Raw genomic sequence first — 17,965 nt, 5'->3', positions numbered from 1 at the left:
TCAGATGATGATAATCAAAAGCAGAAGCATCTTTCCGTGCTAAGTATAACCGCTGTGACCTTGCTCTTGGGGAATGCACAATAGCTTCAGTATGTACAGACTGTGGAAAGAAAATAAAAGCCAATACCCAAATTATGAAAGTCAGGCAAATCCTGACAAGACAGTCACCACTTTGTACAAGAGGGTATCATTCTATTGCTTTAGCAAATGATTTCAAACACCTCAAAATCACAGCAAAGAATCTATAGAGCCAGTGACACTGATGGCTTTTTGTAAATTAGGCATTTCTGTGACATATTTCAGCTTGGATTCAAGGCTTGCACCATACAAGCCATGATCAATGCCACAATACATGGACTATCTGTAAGGACAGAGCAGACAACCTTGCTATCAGAACTTTAAATCTCACTACCACTGAAGAATCATTTTTAACTAGAAGATACTCTATACAGGTCAAGTCCCTGCTTATTTTACAAAATGAAGTAATGTTTTGGAAAAAAAAAAAACCTCAACATTAGTGTTCCAATGGGAGTAGATTAAGACTAGTGTGTCTTCACAGAAACATTTCTCAGCTGGTCTCAGATGTCTGGGGTCAGTGGTCTCAAATACTGCTGTAAACAAAATCTGCTTTCTCAGTCTGGGCAGGAGCATGTTAAAACTTCTAGTTCCCAGAAACAGTGTTAACATTATCTAAATTCATTAAACAACACCTGATCTAATTCTTTATCTACACACAGCAATATCTGCTGACTCAATGAAGGCAAAAGTATTGTTTTGCTAATCAAGAATCAAATAAGCCAGGATTCTAGCTAAATATCCTCAAGAATTGTAGAATGTAAAAATACAGTTCAAGATAAGTTCATGGCAAACAGAATTCTTTGAGCAATACAGTTGAACCCTTAACACACACTCAATCTGCCCCAAAGAATCAACTTTTCTTTGATAGCTATTAGATTTCTCAAGCAACCATCTCCCTCCATCTAAGTTTGCCAAGATTTCTTCCCAAAGCTGCCATTTCATGACCTCAGCCAAAGTACCAAATATGATTAAAGATGTGTCAATTGAGTTGGAAAATCTTAACGTCAGTGAAAAGTTATTCTTCACATGCTCGTGTTCTGATTTTTCAGACTGCTTTGTTTGCAAGTGACTTATCTGTTACCAGGCACAGAGCAGTAACAACTTCAGTGGTGTTGTACTAAGTCTACTGCAGCTGATATTCTTGTTTTCCCATTCTTCCAAACTGGAGTAAGGCCACAATAAGGAGGATCACTTACAGATTATGCTCATTCAACAAGTGGATTGCAAATGCTCCAAAATTATCCATAGGCCAGTTCAGCAACACTTATCTCCATTTACTTGCAAATCCAGCTTGCCACATTTCAAAGAAATTAAAGATAATACATCGAGACAGATAATTTGGAAGCATTTTTTGGAGCAGAACTGGCAAGGAATCCCACATGTTTGCTTTATTGCTATTTTACCCTGAAAAGAAACTTTTTACATCAGAACTTCCACTGTCAGTAACTCACTTTCCACAATATAACACTGTGTGAACCACACACAACATACCAGCTTTTCTGAGCAGTGCAAATGAGTAGGTCTAAAATACAATACCAATACACCAAAATAATTGCTTGAGTATGTGTAGATTCAAAATACATCCTGTCTGATTTACTTAATCTTCTCCGAAATTTGGTTTCCTAAACTAATGGAAAGCACCCCAAACTGGACTAATCCAGTCTGCTGGGGTTTGAGTTCAAGGTTCAGTCAACAAACTGTGGAGATACATCAGCATTCCCCACATGCAAAGGTGCTGCATACCTTGCACATCAACTAAGATAAACTTACTCAATGCTTTGCATCCTTAAGGAATCCAGAACCACTCTGAAGACCCAAGAAGGGCACCTCTGATTCATGCTTTATGCACCCTTCAGTTGCAACAAGTCTGCACCACCCCAGTGGAGGGTGACCTGGTTTTTTTTATTTATACATTTGCCCTTCCCACAAGGGCTACAGCAATGAATTCAAACTGGCCTTCAAAGTATCAGCACTTAGAGAAATCAAACATCAAAACAAAAACTGCCTATCACTGCAATCTTCTGGCTTGCTTGAGGTTTTCAATAATCATCAGGGTGAGCTGCATAAAAAGACAAATTTGAGCTGTAACTATATTATTATTTAGCTGTCTTTTGATCTTGTTTTCTATGAAGGCCCAGTATTACAACAGACAGATGTTTCCTACTTTAATGACAACAAAAGGAATTTAGACAGGACAAGTAACCCATGGTAACATCCTTAATTTCACTCCCCCTTACACCATTTCATACATCTTTTGGTACCTGAGGTACATCAAAGTCATAAAACAACTGCAAAGATGTCAAATGCCTCAATGTACATGCCCAAGACTTGCATGGTAGCTGTCTCAATCCTTTGTCACACACAATGGAAGAAAAAAAATTAGTCTTTTTCTAAATTACAAAATACCAAGGAAACCTTTACAGTTGTTTACTGACATCTCAGATTAACTAATGCCAAATATTCCTGCAAAAAATGCACCAGACTAGATCAGGTTTCTTCCATCACTGTCTGGGTCCTGTTTGTTTATCTTTAAATTCTATATATATTTTTGGCCTTTATAACACTGAATACTAACAAGTTCAATATTTAAATATATGACCCAAAAAAAAAAAAGTCCTAAAAAGCCCTTCTTGGAGATCTGACAACTCCAACAGCTGCACTTGCATATGACAATGTTCTTGCTACCTTTTAAATATAAAACCTTTTTAGGCATTGATGCCATTTTTTACCTCTTCATTTTTTCCCCAACCTGAAGTATGACATCGAGGTGGCAACTTTCTTCCTACTGCTCCTACTAGTCCTCCCTTAACACATTTTGTTGGGAAGAAGGGGTAACATCCATCAGATTGTGTGTACTATTTGATTTCTCTGTATTATTATTACAGAGAAATAATGTTAGTAAAACTATTTCTTGAAATAGTTTCCAGTTCCAAGTTACCTAGCAGGGAAGTAAGAGCTCTTGAAAATCTTCAAGAGACATAGAGTAGGAGTGATAGCTCAAAAATTCAACATAAATAATTCATCCGAACATGCATTTCACTTGTCCAGATATACAAAGCAAATCAGAAAGGTGACTAAACTTAAAAAACCCTATTTTTCCTCTTAGAGGAATATATATATATATATATATATATATATATATATATTTCCAAGCTGTTTATACTCAAAAATACTATAAAAATGAGCAGCAACACCAGCACAGGGAATGTCACTATGTATGTCTCACTCCAGCCACAACAATCCTTATTTTGCCCTAAAGTGGGAGCCATTCTTTGTTAAAAATCTGTGAGCACACTAACAGAAGCATTAAATACAGGGCTTGAGAAACACAGTCTCAGAATATATCAGAAATAGTTTCATCTTAGCATTCTCACCCTGTTATTGAGGATGTGATGAAGTGTTAGGTTTCAGTTCCACCAGAACACTGCCAAAGAATTTGGGTGATTTATTCTGCAAGCAAACTTGTTCATCACTGCAGAGAGGAACACGTTGCTGTCTAAGTAGCTTTAATGTGGGAGTTACATACCCAGAGAATCACAGAATCATTGAAGTTCTTAGATCTTTAAGAACATCCCAAATCCAACCACTTGTCCAGCACTGCCAAGGCCACCACTAACCCATGTTTCACATGCACGTGGCTTTTAAACCCCTCCAGGGATGTTGACTCCACCACTGTACCAGACTGGACCAGGGCTGGACAACATTTTCAGGGAAGACATGTTTCCTAATATACAACCTAAAACTTCTCTGGCACAACTTGAGGCTGTTTCCTCTCATCCTGTCACTTGTTACCTGGGAACAGAAACCCCCCCCACGCGGCTCCTGTGGAGTGGTAGAAAGTGAAAAGGTCCCCTCTGAGAAGAGTGGGAGCCTCCTCTTCTCCAGCCTGAGCTCTGCCAACTTTTTCAGTCTCTGCTGGTGCACCAGACCCTTCCCCAACTCCATCCCCATCTCTGGGCATGCTCCAGCTCCTCAATGTCTGTCTTGCTGAAAGACAGGGAGGATTGGAAGTGCCTCACCAGTGCCCAGCACAGGGGGACAGTCACTGCCCTGGGCCTGTGCTTCCTCATCACCTGGGAACACCTGGGCTCATGTTCAGCCATGGCTGATCAGCACCCCCAGAGCCCTTCCCAGCTTTCCAGCCACTCTGCCCCAAGCCTGCAGCATTCTATGGGGTTGTGGTGACCCAAGGGTAGGATACAACCCTTGGCCTTGTTGAACCCCATACAACTGGCCAATCCCATCAATGCAGCCTGTCCAGATCATTCTGCAGAGTTTTCCTGCCCCCTCCAGCAGGTCAGCACTCCTGCCAAACATAGCATGCTCTGCAAGCTGACTCAAAGTGCACTCACTGCTTTGAAATCTTTCAGACTCCAGAACTTCTGAGAATTCTTTCTTCCTACATATTACATGCACTCTGGAGATGCTGAAAGGGACCACTGAAGAAGCAAGTTAATGGGAAATTTTGTTAAAATCAGATTCTTGCCTTAACATGGTAATTCAAAAACTCATAAAACTAGACATCATTGGAGAAAACTTAAGAGCTTTTTGGTAGTACCAAAATCAGCTTTTGGAATACACGAAAGAAAGAGTTATTCAATAGATTACAAACACTAATATCTCTACAATTACAAGGCTGACCATATGCTATATGCTACTGGTAGTCACTCTGTACTTACATTCCAAGTTCAGTACTGTGGCCAGACAAGAGCTAAGTTCTCACCACAACCTCCTACTTCAAAGTCCCAATGTAACAGTTATTGTAACAGAAAAAACCTAAGTTCTCAAGGTCCTCATACAAGTGACTGGATCATGCAAGTAAACCAATCTGAAGCAGATGAAGCATTTCCCAGAAGTTACTGACATTCTGAAAGCTCTCAAAGTATTTAACCAGCTCAACAGGAGGGCTTAGAAAAGTCAGTAAAGAAACTTGAAAGTGTAGTAACATCTTTATACAGTATGACTTTAAAAACAAACACCTGTACTTATGAATTTGCTCTTGAGTGAAAACCTCAGCTATTTCCGCCAACAAAAAATTTCTAGAAATTCTAGAAAGATCCTAATAAGGATCTCAGAGAAACCCAGTGTCTTGGCTTAAAGGACAAGTGCCTGCCAAGGAAAGTGGGAACCTTACTGGGATGGAAAACATGAACCCTTTCCCTCCAAATTACTGTAACTTTGAAATTACAGGGCTTTCAGGCAAAGATATGGGAAAAAGAATAACAGGGCTTTACAAATATATATATGTATAACAAGACAAAAACAACAACAATGGCAGCAACAACAAAATAAAAACAGAAACAGAACCACAGCCTTCTCTTGGCCATTGAGCACCTTCCCCTTTGGTGCAGTTACTGCCACAGCCAGCAGCAGAAGATGGCTCTTGAGAGAGAGAATGAGAGCTCAGCCCAGCCCCTAACTCCCAGCCAATTCTCTCAGTATCCCTGCATTTTCCAAGACAAAACTTCCCAGCTAAGAGACAGAAAAAAACTGTGCCCTGTCCCCAGCCCTGGCCACATCTTTAGTCTCTTTTATGCATCTGTCCTTCCCATCCCTTCGACAACAAATGGGAGAAAAATTTCCTGAGAAAGGAAAAAAAAAAAAAGGAAAAAATCCTAACTTCCAACACCCTGCAATGGAAAAAAAAAAAAAAAAGCCAAGTATGTAAGTATAAGCTAGTCAATAATAAGGACGCTATTTGTTATAGTAAAGATCAAATACAGGGATTACATCACTGCAATTACTCAACAATTTATGTTTGAGTTTGAAAAGCAGCTAAAGGACAGGTAACTGACATAAAAAAATCTAATAATGTATGTTAACTGCTGTGCTCAACACAATTAGGAGCAAGGGAGAAACATGATCTATTAGTTTAGAAAGAAAACTGCAGTTTAAGACATTTGACATAAAACCTTGGAGATGATTTTTATTGGAGGACTGTTTCTCCAGTAGCTGGGAAGAGAAGATCTCCAGCAGGAGCTAATTCTGAAAAAATCTTGCACAACACAGGTAAATAGCTCAACAGAGATAAATTTACTTAGATAAAATCTCTCCTTTTCAGAAATCTGTTGTGAAATCAAATATTAAGTCACAAGAGTTTGGTAGGCTGCAGCATGAAGGACTAAACCTTCTAATCTGTATGAGAGAACAAGAAATTGAATTAATCTTTACACACCCACATACAAGGAGCTCCACTACTCAGAAATTTGTTTTCAAGATACAGATGTTCTAGTTTGCAGCTCTTCTTGAAGTGATGTTCAGGAAGGAGTAGGATCACCTGCTTCAAGAACTACACTGAGGCAAAACAGGTCAATGTTCTATTAAGGTACTAGAAGCGTGTTTGGACAAGTTATTAAAATGGTATCAAAATTACTCTGCAAGACATAATTATATAGTTGTGTTTTATGGTGTCACAACAGGAAGACAAGTTTAAATCTTAAGGCCAATTACCTTGCCCATCCTGCCTAAAGTCACTAACCTTCAAAGAGAAATCAGACCTTTCCAAGCATCCAAATTCTGACAAGTAGGCACAATAAAGCCCTTCCATCTTTATTTGGATTATGAGGAATTAGTGTTAAAACACTGTAATACTTTAACTGCATATTTCCAAAGAGAAGAATTTGTTTTTTCACAGCTTCCTGTCAAGAGAGTCAGGAAAAGTCAATAGTTTTCCCAAGTTCATTTCCTTTGCTCCCTTTTCAAACTTTTGTGGAAAAATGAATTTAATGATGCTGCAAGTCTGACTGCAGCCATCCATACACACATACAGGGTCACATAATTCCTGAGCTGTAAGGGACTTCAAGCTCATCCCATTCCAACCACCTGCCAGGGCAGGGACACCTTCAGCTAGACCAGGTTGCTCCAAGCCCCATCCAAACTGGTCTTGAAAACTTCCAGGGATGGGGAGTCCATAAAGCCTCTAGGCAAACTTTGCCAGTGCCCAGAATCTGAACAGAGCAGTTGGCCTCCCACCAATGGTCAGTGTAGCATTCCTGGCAGTTCAGTGGTTTTAGGCTACAAAGGGAACCTTAACCAGTAATTGCCACTAATTTCATGTTAGAGCACACTGGGCCAAGACAGTGGGAAAATAAACAAAGCTCCAAAACACAGGAGAAGACATTCAGAGAGTGAATTTGAAGATCTCAACATTGAATATTCAGTTGATTTATAGTAGGTGGCAGGCTACTGTGCTTTTTCAATTGATTAAAAAACTCTGTGTTAAAATAGAGTTTTAAAAAGCAATTTGTTTTCTCCCATTTATCAACCACTATTAGGGCACTGGCAGCACCTCCCCAGTGAAACTACACTTGCTATCCTGCAGTTTATTCCCATAGCCAGTAGCAAAACATAAAAGGCAAGTTTTCCAAATAGAAACCAAAACTCATGAAACACTAAGAAACACTATTTAAGTTTTTCTAGCATTACTGGATGCCAAATCAAAGCCATATATATGGCAACAGACCCAGAATAACAAAGCTGAGTTACTCTATTGTATCCCAAAATTCCAACAAGAGAAACTTAACAACTATTCCACAGCTACTGAAAGCAGTAACAAGTAACTTCAAATTCCTTATCACCTCAGACTGCCCCAAACTGTTTAAGATGTGGTTTTTTGGTGTTGATTTGTTGAAGACAGTAGATCAGTGTATTCACATTATACTCACTCTCGCTCTTTTTCTGTCAGCTTGTCATTTATATTGTCTTTGATTGTAGACCGGGAGCCCTTGTGAATGATGGGATACCTGAGTGGCACTTGTAAGAAGAAGGAGATCATGGAAATTAGGTGAGCAGTATAGCCCAGGGCAACAGCAATGCTTCCATCATCTTTTGCTGTCAATGACAAAAAGATGCTATTATTAATTGGATCCACTGAATCCTAATATTCATCTTTATTCTCAGAGAACAATTACTGTAGCTCTCAGAAGTCAGAACTCAAGGACAGAAGGAGACCTGGTGTCACTTTGGAGAGCTTTACAAATGTTTGCACTTCACTGTGTTGTGTTTGCCTCTTGCAATGAGGGACAGAAAACTGGGAATGGCTTGATCTCCTGCAAATTTTACTTTCAAAGCTGCACTGCCAGGATGGGGGAGGGTGAAGAAGAGATGGGAAAAGTGAAACAAAATTCACAAGACAAAACCCAAGTATTAAGATTTCTGTGTTTCTCTAGATGGAGCTGACACGTGTGAGTGGGATCAGGAGAAAGCTGCATTCCTCCTTATTTACAAGTGAGATCAGTTGGAGAGACACTGACCCCAAGCTATGAACTCTGTTCTCTGCCAATAGCTGGAAAAACTCAGATTAATCCATTGCTTACAAGTATCATTTTCAATTTGACAGTTAGGTTTCAACCTTAAAGCTTCACCTGCCACGAATACACATAGATCTTGCAATTGAAACTACATCTTTTAGCCATACAAAGGCTTCTCCTTTCTCCTTTCACTTAAGGGATACGGGCAGCACAATAGTCATCCCTTCTGATGCATCCATGAAACCAGCTGAACAGAGGACCTTCAACAAAGCTTATAATGATATTCAACAACCATACTGAGCTCTATGAGAGCCTGTCATGATGTATGTATTTAAGTTACACCCCTGCCAAAATGGATTTTGTAAAAAAGGTTGAAAATTTGCAGCAAAACTGGTTTTCTAGGGATTTTGTTTTTGATGCCTAGTTTTTTAAAAGATAGTACCTACCGAGTCTGAGATAAAATCCATGCCAGACAGCTGGGTTTCAAATCTAACTGCTTATTTCATTAAATTGGATGCTTAGTACTTCTTGCTCACAAAACAATTCTTCTAAAGACTTGGATAAAGAATTAGTAATTCTTTTGCAATTAATTAATACCAGGAAACTGAAAATAGGCCAGAAGATAGCACAACACTCATTCCTCAGGAGTCAGCAAACTGAGTTCATTACCACATTTAGTGCAGTCAGGGAAACAAAGCAATAGACTGATTTTTGTCCTACTGACAAATTTATTTGTTTTAAAGATTATTCCTCCAATATTCAAGCATCCAATATACATATTATTAGGACAAGTTAATCACTATGGTATGGCTTTATAGAGTCAGACAACTGCTGGAGGTTTTTGCTCAAGAAACCAGAGTGAACAGGTAGTGGGGGCAAGAAATCCTCAAGGAAATTTTAATGGATTTCCAGTTCACATTAAACATTTATAGATGAATGCATGCAGTTACCTGTACAACTGTTATACACGCAGGCATATATTTGTTTCTGGAATAGGATGAGGGTTGACAGTTGAAGTAGAAGGTCACTTGTAAAGTACTCCATACTGTCAGAGATGTTCAAAGTCTTTTTTTGCAAGGTATTTATTTGGCAAGTTCACCAGCAACTACAGCAAACCAAATGGGGATTCATGCCTGCTGCCCCACTGAGATCTATGGACTAAAAGTAGCCCCAACGGAATTCTAGGTCAGACACCAATATTTCCCAGAATCACCGAGTTTGGAAGGCATTTCACCCCTGGCTCAGAGCAGGCTGTTCCCAGGACTGTGTCCAGCTGGGTTTTGAGCATCCCCCAGAATGAAGATTTCACTGCCCCTCTGAGTAACCTGTTCCAGTGTTTCAATATGCAGTCTTAGAACACAGAGGTACTTTACTAAGGGTCAAAAGGAACCTCCTTTGCTTTAGCTAGGAAGTACCAACAAATAAGTTGTCAGTTTTTTCCTAGTCTATATCTTTCTGGTCAAAAATTTGGACCCCAAACTATTGCTACCAGTTTTCTTAATTTTACAAAGTTTAGAAGCAGTGTTAACTGTAACAACTACATTAAGAATATGCAGCTACCTTGAAAGTCTTCAGAATTAGGAAGCTTGACTCCACAAACAAAGTAATCCTTTTGGTTGTTCTGTAAATTTAACATCAAGAGTGGAAAGTGAGCATGAAACAATAACATCCAGAACACCAAAACCTGCATACAACACGACAACCAGCCTAACAAACAATAAAATAAAAATAAAAAACCTAAATATTCAACTAAACTTAGAGTGACTGACAGAGTATTTTAATCCATATCTCACACAGTTCAGAAAAGAAATACAACTTTTTTAAAGAGTGAAGAACTTTATATTAATTCATTATATAGAAGATTTTTAATCTCAACAATTTAACATCTTTCTGTGCACTCAGCTAGCCTACTGTCAGGGTTACTTTATGGAACGGTACGCAAAATGGAAAACATCCATTACATTATAGCTATTCTATTTTCATAGAGGACACTGTGTAAGAGGTGCTGGCCTAAGTTCCCTCCCTGTAAAGTTTGTAATCTGAAGACCAAATGTAAGCAAAAACTGAAATAAACAGAATGAGCAAAGAGCAGATTCTGTCACAAGTAAAGCATAATATTTGTTTGCAGTGCAATAAATAGGAACTACATTTCACATTGAGCAGATTGTCAGGATGTTGAAAACATACCAAATCAATGGGGTAGATGTAGGACAGCTCCGACAGCAGCTGCTTGCATCGAATAGTCTGCTGGGCATTTATCTTCAAAAACTGTTCTCTTTGGGGAAAGAGATTCCAAAACTATTATTTTCTTAAAAGCTCCAAATAAAGGTATCAAGCTGTCATATCCCTTCTGCAGCTTTCCAGTTATTACCTCCTATCCTCCAAAAAGTTATGTAAATCCACCCAAAAAAAAATACAGCACGCAAAGCTAATTTCTGTTTTCATACATACCATACACTACAGACATATTTTGACTACAAGAATCAGGTATTACAAAGCTGTGTTACACTAAAACACATCTGAAATTACTATCAGAGTCTACACATACAACCAAGCATTAGTTTTCTTCTCTTCTAGACTTGCCACTAGTAATCACTTTAGATATCTACAAATTGTAGCAGGGATATGTTAACAGAAGTTTTAGGGCAACATGAGAAGAATTTGGTGCCATTTTCAATGGCTTGCTCTCAAGCTTATCTTTTTTTTTCCAGTTACAGAACAAACATAGGTCCTTTTACCTCTTAGCAGTGCATTCCTTTCTTGACTCATATAGAGATTCATTATGCTCTTCAAGTTTCTGGTATTCAGTCCCAAATGCATTTTCTAAGCAACAGGAAGAATGAGGAAAAAAAAATAGTATAAATATTTTCTTAGTTATCCAAAGTTTTAAAAGTAGATACTGACAAAATGTTGGCAATAATACTCCACTTATTCTTACCCTTCCATTTCCCATATTATGCTCCCAAACTAGAGAATGTCAGACAGCACAGGAGAAACACCTGTCTTCATGCACTACACACCATTCCCCAGCCAAACACAACCCATCAGATTTCATCTTCTTTTAATACCTGTTCCTCTTACAATCACACAGTGCAGTAATCCAATTATGGGATCTCAATACTTGCACAGCAAGAATAAAGTACATGGTAAAAACCATCCTTTTTAGTAGTAACTAATTATTTTAGACTCAACGAAGTATTGAAAACAAAAATTCCTGCAACAAAATCAAGTATGTGTATAGTTTGGTCTTGGTGAGCTCTGAAGAGGCAGTAATGCAACATTTAACTATAGGAGACTTGCCTGGTAAAGGATGATACCAAGAAGACTTTTATGACAGAGTATTTAACCTGTCACTTACATAATAAAATATTAAGAGGGGATTTTTGTCTTCTAATACTTAAAACTGAATCCAAATCACAGGTACAGCAACTTCCCTCATGACATGAAGTTCCTTCATGATGGCAATGTTTACTGTACTATACTGCAGTTCTTCTGATGTTCTCAAAAAATGTCAATTAAATACAGATTTAAGATTGCTTTGGAGAGGTGTCATAGTAAGAAGTTATTTAGAGACAGGATACCAGAAACTGCTGTCTAAAATTCAGTATAATATAGAGTGAAGAAATTACACATGGCTGCAAATTTCAGATAAAGAAAAAACACATGCAGCACATTACAGCCAGACAATGAAAACAGAAGAGAAACCAGCACTTTCACTCTGGTCATAAACTAGGCTAAGGTTTCCACACTTACCTCTGTCAAGCAAAGTACTTTTTTGCTTGTGCAACAAGGCTACTTCTTGACCAAGGGCCTTCTTCTGTCGCTCCAGTTCATTACGCAGCACCAGGATCTTCAACTGTAAACATTCACTCTCCTTTTTCTATGGGAAGAAATACAGATTTAAAAAAAAAAAGTTTCTCTGCACAGAAACAGTTCTATAAAAAGGTGGTAGGAGAGAATGAAAAAAACAGGACAATACTAGCACCTGCCTAAGAATGGAATTCATAGATTACCACAGGCAACAGATTCCCAAAGACAAATAATTTTGCTGCTTTGGAAGGAACACAATGCTGCTGTGTGCCACAGTGCTTGATCCTCTTGAGTCCAGACCAAAAATTAAGAACAGTGCTTCACCAGGACATAAAAACTGACAGCACCAGCACTAGCAGCAGGATGAGCATTCATTCCTGGCAAAGGGCTCACCAGCAAGAGGGAAGTTGAGCAGTAAGAAGTCTATACAAAGTGAAGGCAGGAGCTGGAAAAAGGCTGAAGATATTCAAGCCGCACTATTAGAATAAATTCCCAGTTCAGGATGATGAGAATAAGAGGATACAAAGAATAAGCTGAGAGAGTGTTCAGCCTGGAGAACAGAAAAGGCTCCAGGGAGACCTTAGCGCCCCAGTTGTCCAAGAGAGCTGGAGAGGGAGTTTGGACAAGGACCTGAAATTACAGGACATGGGGAAATGGCTTCCCACTGCCAGAGAGTAGTGTTAGATGGGATGTTGGGAATTAAATTCTTGGCTGTGAGGGTGAGGAGGCTCTGGGACAGGTTGCCAACAGAAACTGTGGCTGCCCCGTGCCTGGAAGTGTTCAAGGCTAGGTTGGACAGGGCTTGGAACAGCCTTGTCTAATGGAAGGTGTGCCTGTCTATGGCAGGGGTTTGGAGCTGGATGAGCTTTAAGGTTCCTTCCAGCCAAAAACATACTAGTATTGTTTGATATAGTTTTGCTCTCAGATATTTAAAAATTAAAAGCCTTTGTAAGGAGGAACAAACATATCCATAACTGAAAAGGTAATGGTTAAACAGTCAAGATACCAGAAGGCAAAGAAGCTCTGGGTTGGAATGATTCACAAATTGCCCTGTATGGAAGGTGACCTCTTCATCTACAATGTAACCCCTGTAATTACAGAGGGTAAACAATCTCCCATTTTTCCCATTTTGTCAAATCCTTGAACCAGTCTGACATTTTTGGAACTTAGCTGAGTACTCTCAACTCAGGATCTGCTTTACAGCAATAAATTAACATCACACTGCAAATGTGTCCTTTACAAGGCACCAAACACACACCACTGAGTACCAGCATAACAAAGGCACCACAAACCACTCCTGTTCTGTCAACGCATCTTTGAACCAAGACCAGCTTTCCTGGGCAGAAAGCAGGAACTAATGTCAACAGACTTCTCTGGGGAGGGGAGGAGAGGAGACCAGGCAAAACCAAATGTCAAAAGCCATTGTAAGATCTAGTATAATTTCTGTTTAAAATGAGTATGTCACTTGAATGACAGCAATTGCATGAACTCTGTTCATCCAAAGGGAGTCAGGGTGCAAGAAGATACAGCCAATAGACTCACCTCACTCTAAATCCACCACAGGTTCCTGTCAAGTTTCATATAAATCATTAGAAGTTTGTTTTTCCTGAAAGACCTCTTTTGTACAATGTTTATGCTTTGATAGCATGATTGTACAAAACAAAAGTACAAACAGGATAACTGATTTATCAATCCATCTGAGTAACTCACGACTCCAACTGATGATATTACACAGCTCTCAAATGAATTCCCATTTTAAATGACAGGTGTAAAGAAAGATTCCAGGTACAAGTGTAAAAAAAAAAAAGCTTACAGTCAAGACATCAGTCAGATGCTTCAGCAAGCCCATAAATAAGGTTTTAATAAATCAAACATACCAGCTCATTCCTTGTAGATGTACATCTCAGCTTTTCTTCAATCTCCCTTCCTATTTTCTGAACAGTTACCTGAGTCTGTTTAATTGCACACTGAGCTCTGTGGAGCCTGCAAGGAAAAAGTTACAGCTGTGATAAAGGTTCCCCACATGTGGAAACACCTCAAGACCAGCAACAGGAATGCAAACTCAGACTGTCAGCTTCCATTTCAAAATACCACATCAGGAAGCACAAGGAAGGCAGGGTTAGATGGGGCATTGGGCAGAAATTGCTCCCTGTGAGAGTGGTGAGGCCCTGGCACAGGCTGCCCAGAGAAGCTGTGGCTGGTGCAAGGTGCTGGAACTGGATGAGCTTTAAGCTCCCACAACCCCAAACCATTCTATGACAACCTGCATAGTTTATGAAGAAAACAGGCAAGTCCTTAAATTCAATCCAGTACCAAAATCTCTTCAATTTTTCACTTCAACAGATAGATCAGGCTGCAGGTGAGAGAGCAGGCAATTACAGGTACCTCACTTTAGCTAAATTACCATTAACGTGAAATATAGATACACACAAGCATTGTGAACACAGGCCAGCCTTAGAAAAAGTGCCAGTATCCTTTAGCTAACACACAGCTCCCCCAGCCAAGAACATCAAACACTCTTCAGTATCTCCCACTATACTATGGGTCCTCCTGTAGCAAAAACATAGGTTTCTTAATTGAATCAATAAAAGATTATGATGACATGTTACTGATTGTTAGCCTTGGCTTCCAGGTGAAGAGAGAAAACCAATTATTTACCATATTTATTAGGGGGAAAAAAAACAGGCAGAGGAAAAAGATGGCAAAAACAGGTCTAAGAGAGACATTAACATCTTTCTTAAAATTAACACAGAGTAGAAATTATTGTATTTATTACAAAAAGGGGAGTTTTACATGGAAACAAACAGTACTAGCAATATTAATAAACAAGGTCTTGTGATTTAGAACTTTTACATGTTACAGTTCTAAATGAAAACACTTAAGTCACCAGATGCCTTTAGATCCTTCACACTGCTGCTTCTCCTAAACACCATAATAGCATAATTTAAAGCAAAAATCTAAGTAATTGCTTTGGTTTCCCTTGAGTTTCTCAAACTGCTTACAGCACCAGCAGTCACAGAGCTGGCCAGGGGCCATCCCATATGAGGAAACACTGCTCTGCTGGCTGCTGAGGGGGTGGGAGGGGGCTAAGACTGCTCAGACCAACAGTCCTGCATCACCCAAGGGCTCGGTCTAAACACACCTCATGTAGAACTGAGACCTCCTGGACTCCCTGATCCTACTGGGAACTACTCCTTACACCTCCCATCTCTGTGAATGCATCCCAAGGCTGTTGGCTATGGATCATGTGGTTACACAGGTCAAAGCCAAGGTTTGCTGACCATCCTGAACATCACTCAGAGCTCTGCTGCCATGTTTTCCACTTCCACACTTCCCAATTTGTCTCTTTCCAAAAGTCTGGAGTTTTTCCTTTTACATACAAGAAAGCCTTACCCAAGATAAAACTTTTTGGTAAAGAGTAATAATTGAATGACATTTCCCCTTCTTCTTTATGCAGTTTAACACTGGAAGAACATTCTTGATTTAGTCCATTAGGTGATCATGAGATAGTCTTACAAGTTTTCACAGCACTCCATTTAGGCAGCAAAACCTCCTGGAATGTGTTCTACTCATTGAAAGAGTACTTACATAATGGAGAAATTATTAGAAAGGTCATTTGCCATGTGAGTTCCTCACAGTGATTTGATCAACACTCATTAACAACCTACCAGTTGTGTAGTAACTAAGTTCTCCTATGCATGCTCAAAGGACAAGGAACAAACATCTACACAGACTGACTTCTCAAAACAATACATATAGTCAAATACTTGTTCAACTGGTGAATCAGTATCTAAATATAAATTAGACATATAAAAACTGCTATAGAAAATAATTCAGCAATAAAATCTGGTTTTAATAAGAAATGTATTTCTTTTTAAGCCAAGCATCATCCACTCATTCCTTGCACAGTTAAACTTTGCTGCCTTGATGCCAAATAGGGCCATTTACACTGCAAGACACAAAAATTACTGATATTGGTTGACTCAATCCCAGTACATCCACTGTTGTTCCAAGAACTTCAAAATGGTAACATGACCACATCCAAAGTTAAATCTTACAAGATTAAAATTTTAGGGACTTCATGTCACAAAAGCAGCAACCATCAACAGAATTTTTTTCTCAGCCAAAAAAAAAAAAAGCCTCTACATGGAAATCTTTGGTCATCCAACAAGGGGAATACAAACTAAGCTATTAAGAATAGCAACATGGAAATTTTGTGTATCACTTCAGCACAAGCAGACTTAGGTGGAAGCAATTATGATTGCACAATGGAGACCAGCAAGCTGAGGCCATAAATCTGGATTAAAACGTTTACAGAATAAACAGGGAGAAACTTCAACCCTGACTGACCACATCTTGTTTCCATTTCTAGGCTAAATGCAGGTCCAAGGCTACAGCTTAGTCAGCACAAGCTGTGCTTTGAGCACAATCCTGCTTGGTTTAATAACTGTCAACCATAAGTCAATTGATTACATCACCTACACGCCATCAGCCAACCTGGGATTCTTCCTACGTTGCCCAAGACTTCATTTTTTAAAGTACTTTATTAAAAAGAGCACTTCCATAGCACTTTAAAAGCTAATTGAGGACTTGAAGAGGCCACTGGCCTGCTACCAAATTTCCTCCAGCAATTGGGAAAGCCAAGCCAGTTACAGCAGAAACTCCAGCCTTTTGAAAGGGATAGTTCAGCCAACAGTGTTGTCACTCAGTGTCTGCAGCAGCTCACAGCCATTGTCAGCCAGGAGCAGAGCAACTGGAACGTGCTAACTGACAGATTTACTGCTGTTGCTTGGGGCCCTGAGAGCTACTCTGCAATTGTCCAACATCAGGCCAGGTCCATGCTGCTGCCTGGGAAAGACCAGAAAGCAAAGCAGACATTTCAATTCTTGAGCATCCTGACTGATTGAAGGTGGAGATCCACAAGGCTGCTGTTCTACCTCCATTCCTACAGCACCAGCTTTCTGAGATGGGAGAGATAAGGAAGACACAAAACACTCTCCCTTCCTTTGAACAGTTTAGAAAACAGTTGGATACATTAAAAGTGCAATCCCTGTGTTGTAAGCTAACACTAACACTAAAGCTGCATCCCTACTTGGTGCCAGCCAGCTGTAAGATTTTTTTCATAACCTCTTAAACCATCATTTGCTACATCTGCTTCCCCACAAGAAAAAATTCCTAATTTATAATCATATACTCCCTTTCCAATTTCTTAAGATACCTATACCTACAATTTATCAAAAGCAGATGTAGGGCAAGAAAAGACAGTAGGGAGTAAGAAAACAATAAAATACAAGTCTGACTTAATAATTTGTGACATCAAACCCCTACAAGAGCCAATGCTGTAAGAAACTCATGTGATAGATGAGTAATGTGATGGTTGACTCTCACCATTAAAAGGCAAATATCATGTCTATATGTTAAGAGAAGTTTTATAGATTTATAGTTATGTTTTACCTCCCCTTGTGTTATTATTGGGGGTGGCCTGGGTTTGGGACATTTGGGATGGTCAGCTTGTTACTATGGCAGCACCTGACCTCCAATCCAGATTTGAGGAAGTGAACTCCACCACTGGACAGCAAAGAAGGAGTCCATGGACAGAACTTTGGGAGGGGCTAAAGGGTTAAAAGGTGAAACCTCCATTGTGTGGGTGAGCTCATGGTGGGAGAGATCCTCTGCTCCTGGTACCATTATATTTTCACAATTCAATCTTCTGTTGTATTTTTGATAAGGTTTTAATAAACCTTTTAAAGTTTTTGAAAGCAAGTATGATTTCTCACAGTCACACAAGTGAGTGATGCAGTACAGATAACTTTCCATCATTCACTCA

General features: G+C 39.3%; 1 protein-coding gene across 1 annotated transcript in view; it reads right to left on the bottom strand.

The window, feature by feature from the left end:
* Positions 1 to 17,965, bottom strand: part of UVRAG (UV radiation resistance associated) — an 86,933-nt gene that overhangs the window by 39,036 nt on the left and 29,932 nt on the right. Inside the window, exons 7-12 of the mRNA XM_058824768.1 lie at positions 14,016 to 14,121; positions 12,082 to 12,208; positions 11,067 to 11,151; positions 10,516 to 10,603; positions 9,889 to 9,949; positions 7,744 to 7,909 (exon numbers count right to left, since the gene is read on the bottom strand). Coding sequence (XP_058680751.1) covers positions 7,744 to 7,909; positions 9,889 to 9,949; positions 10,516 to 10,603; positions 11,067 to 11,151; positions 12,082 to 12,208; positions 14,016 to 14,121 — 633 coding nt within the window. The remainder of the gene's footprint in view (positions 1 to 7,743; positions 7,910 to 9,888; positions 9,950 to 10,515; positions 10,604 to 11,066; positions 11,152 to 12,081; positions 12,209 to 14,015; positions 14,122 to 17,965) is intronic.

The sequence above is a fragment of the Ammospiza caudacuta genome, chromosome 2 (genome assembly GCF_027887145.1).
Source record: "Ammospiza caudacuta isolate bAmmCau1 chromosome 2, bAmmCau1.pri, whole genome shotgun sequence".
NCBI classification, from domain to species: Eukaryota; Metazoa; Chordata; class Aves; order Passeriformes; family Passerellidae; genus Ammospiza; species Ammospiza caudacuta.
This window is presented reverse-complemented; position numbering and strand designations above follow the sequence as displayed.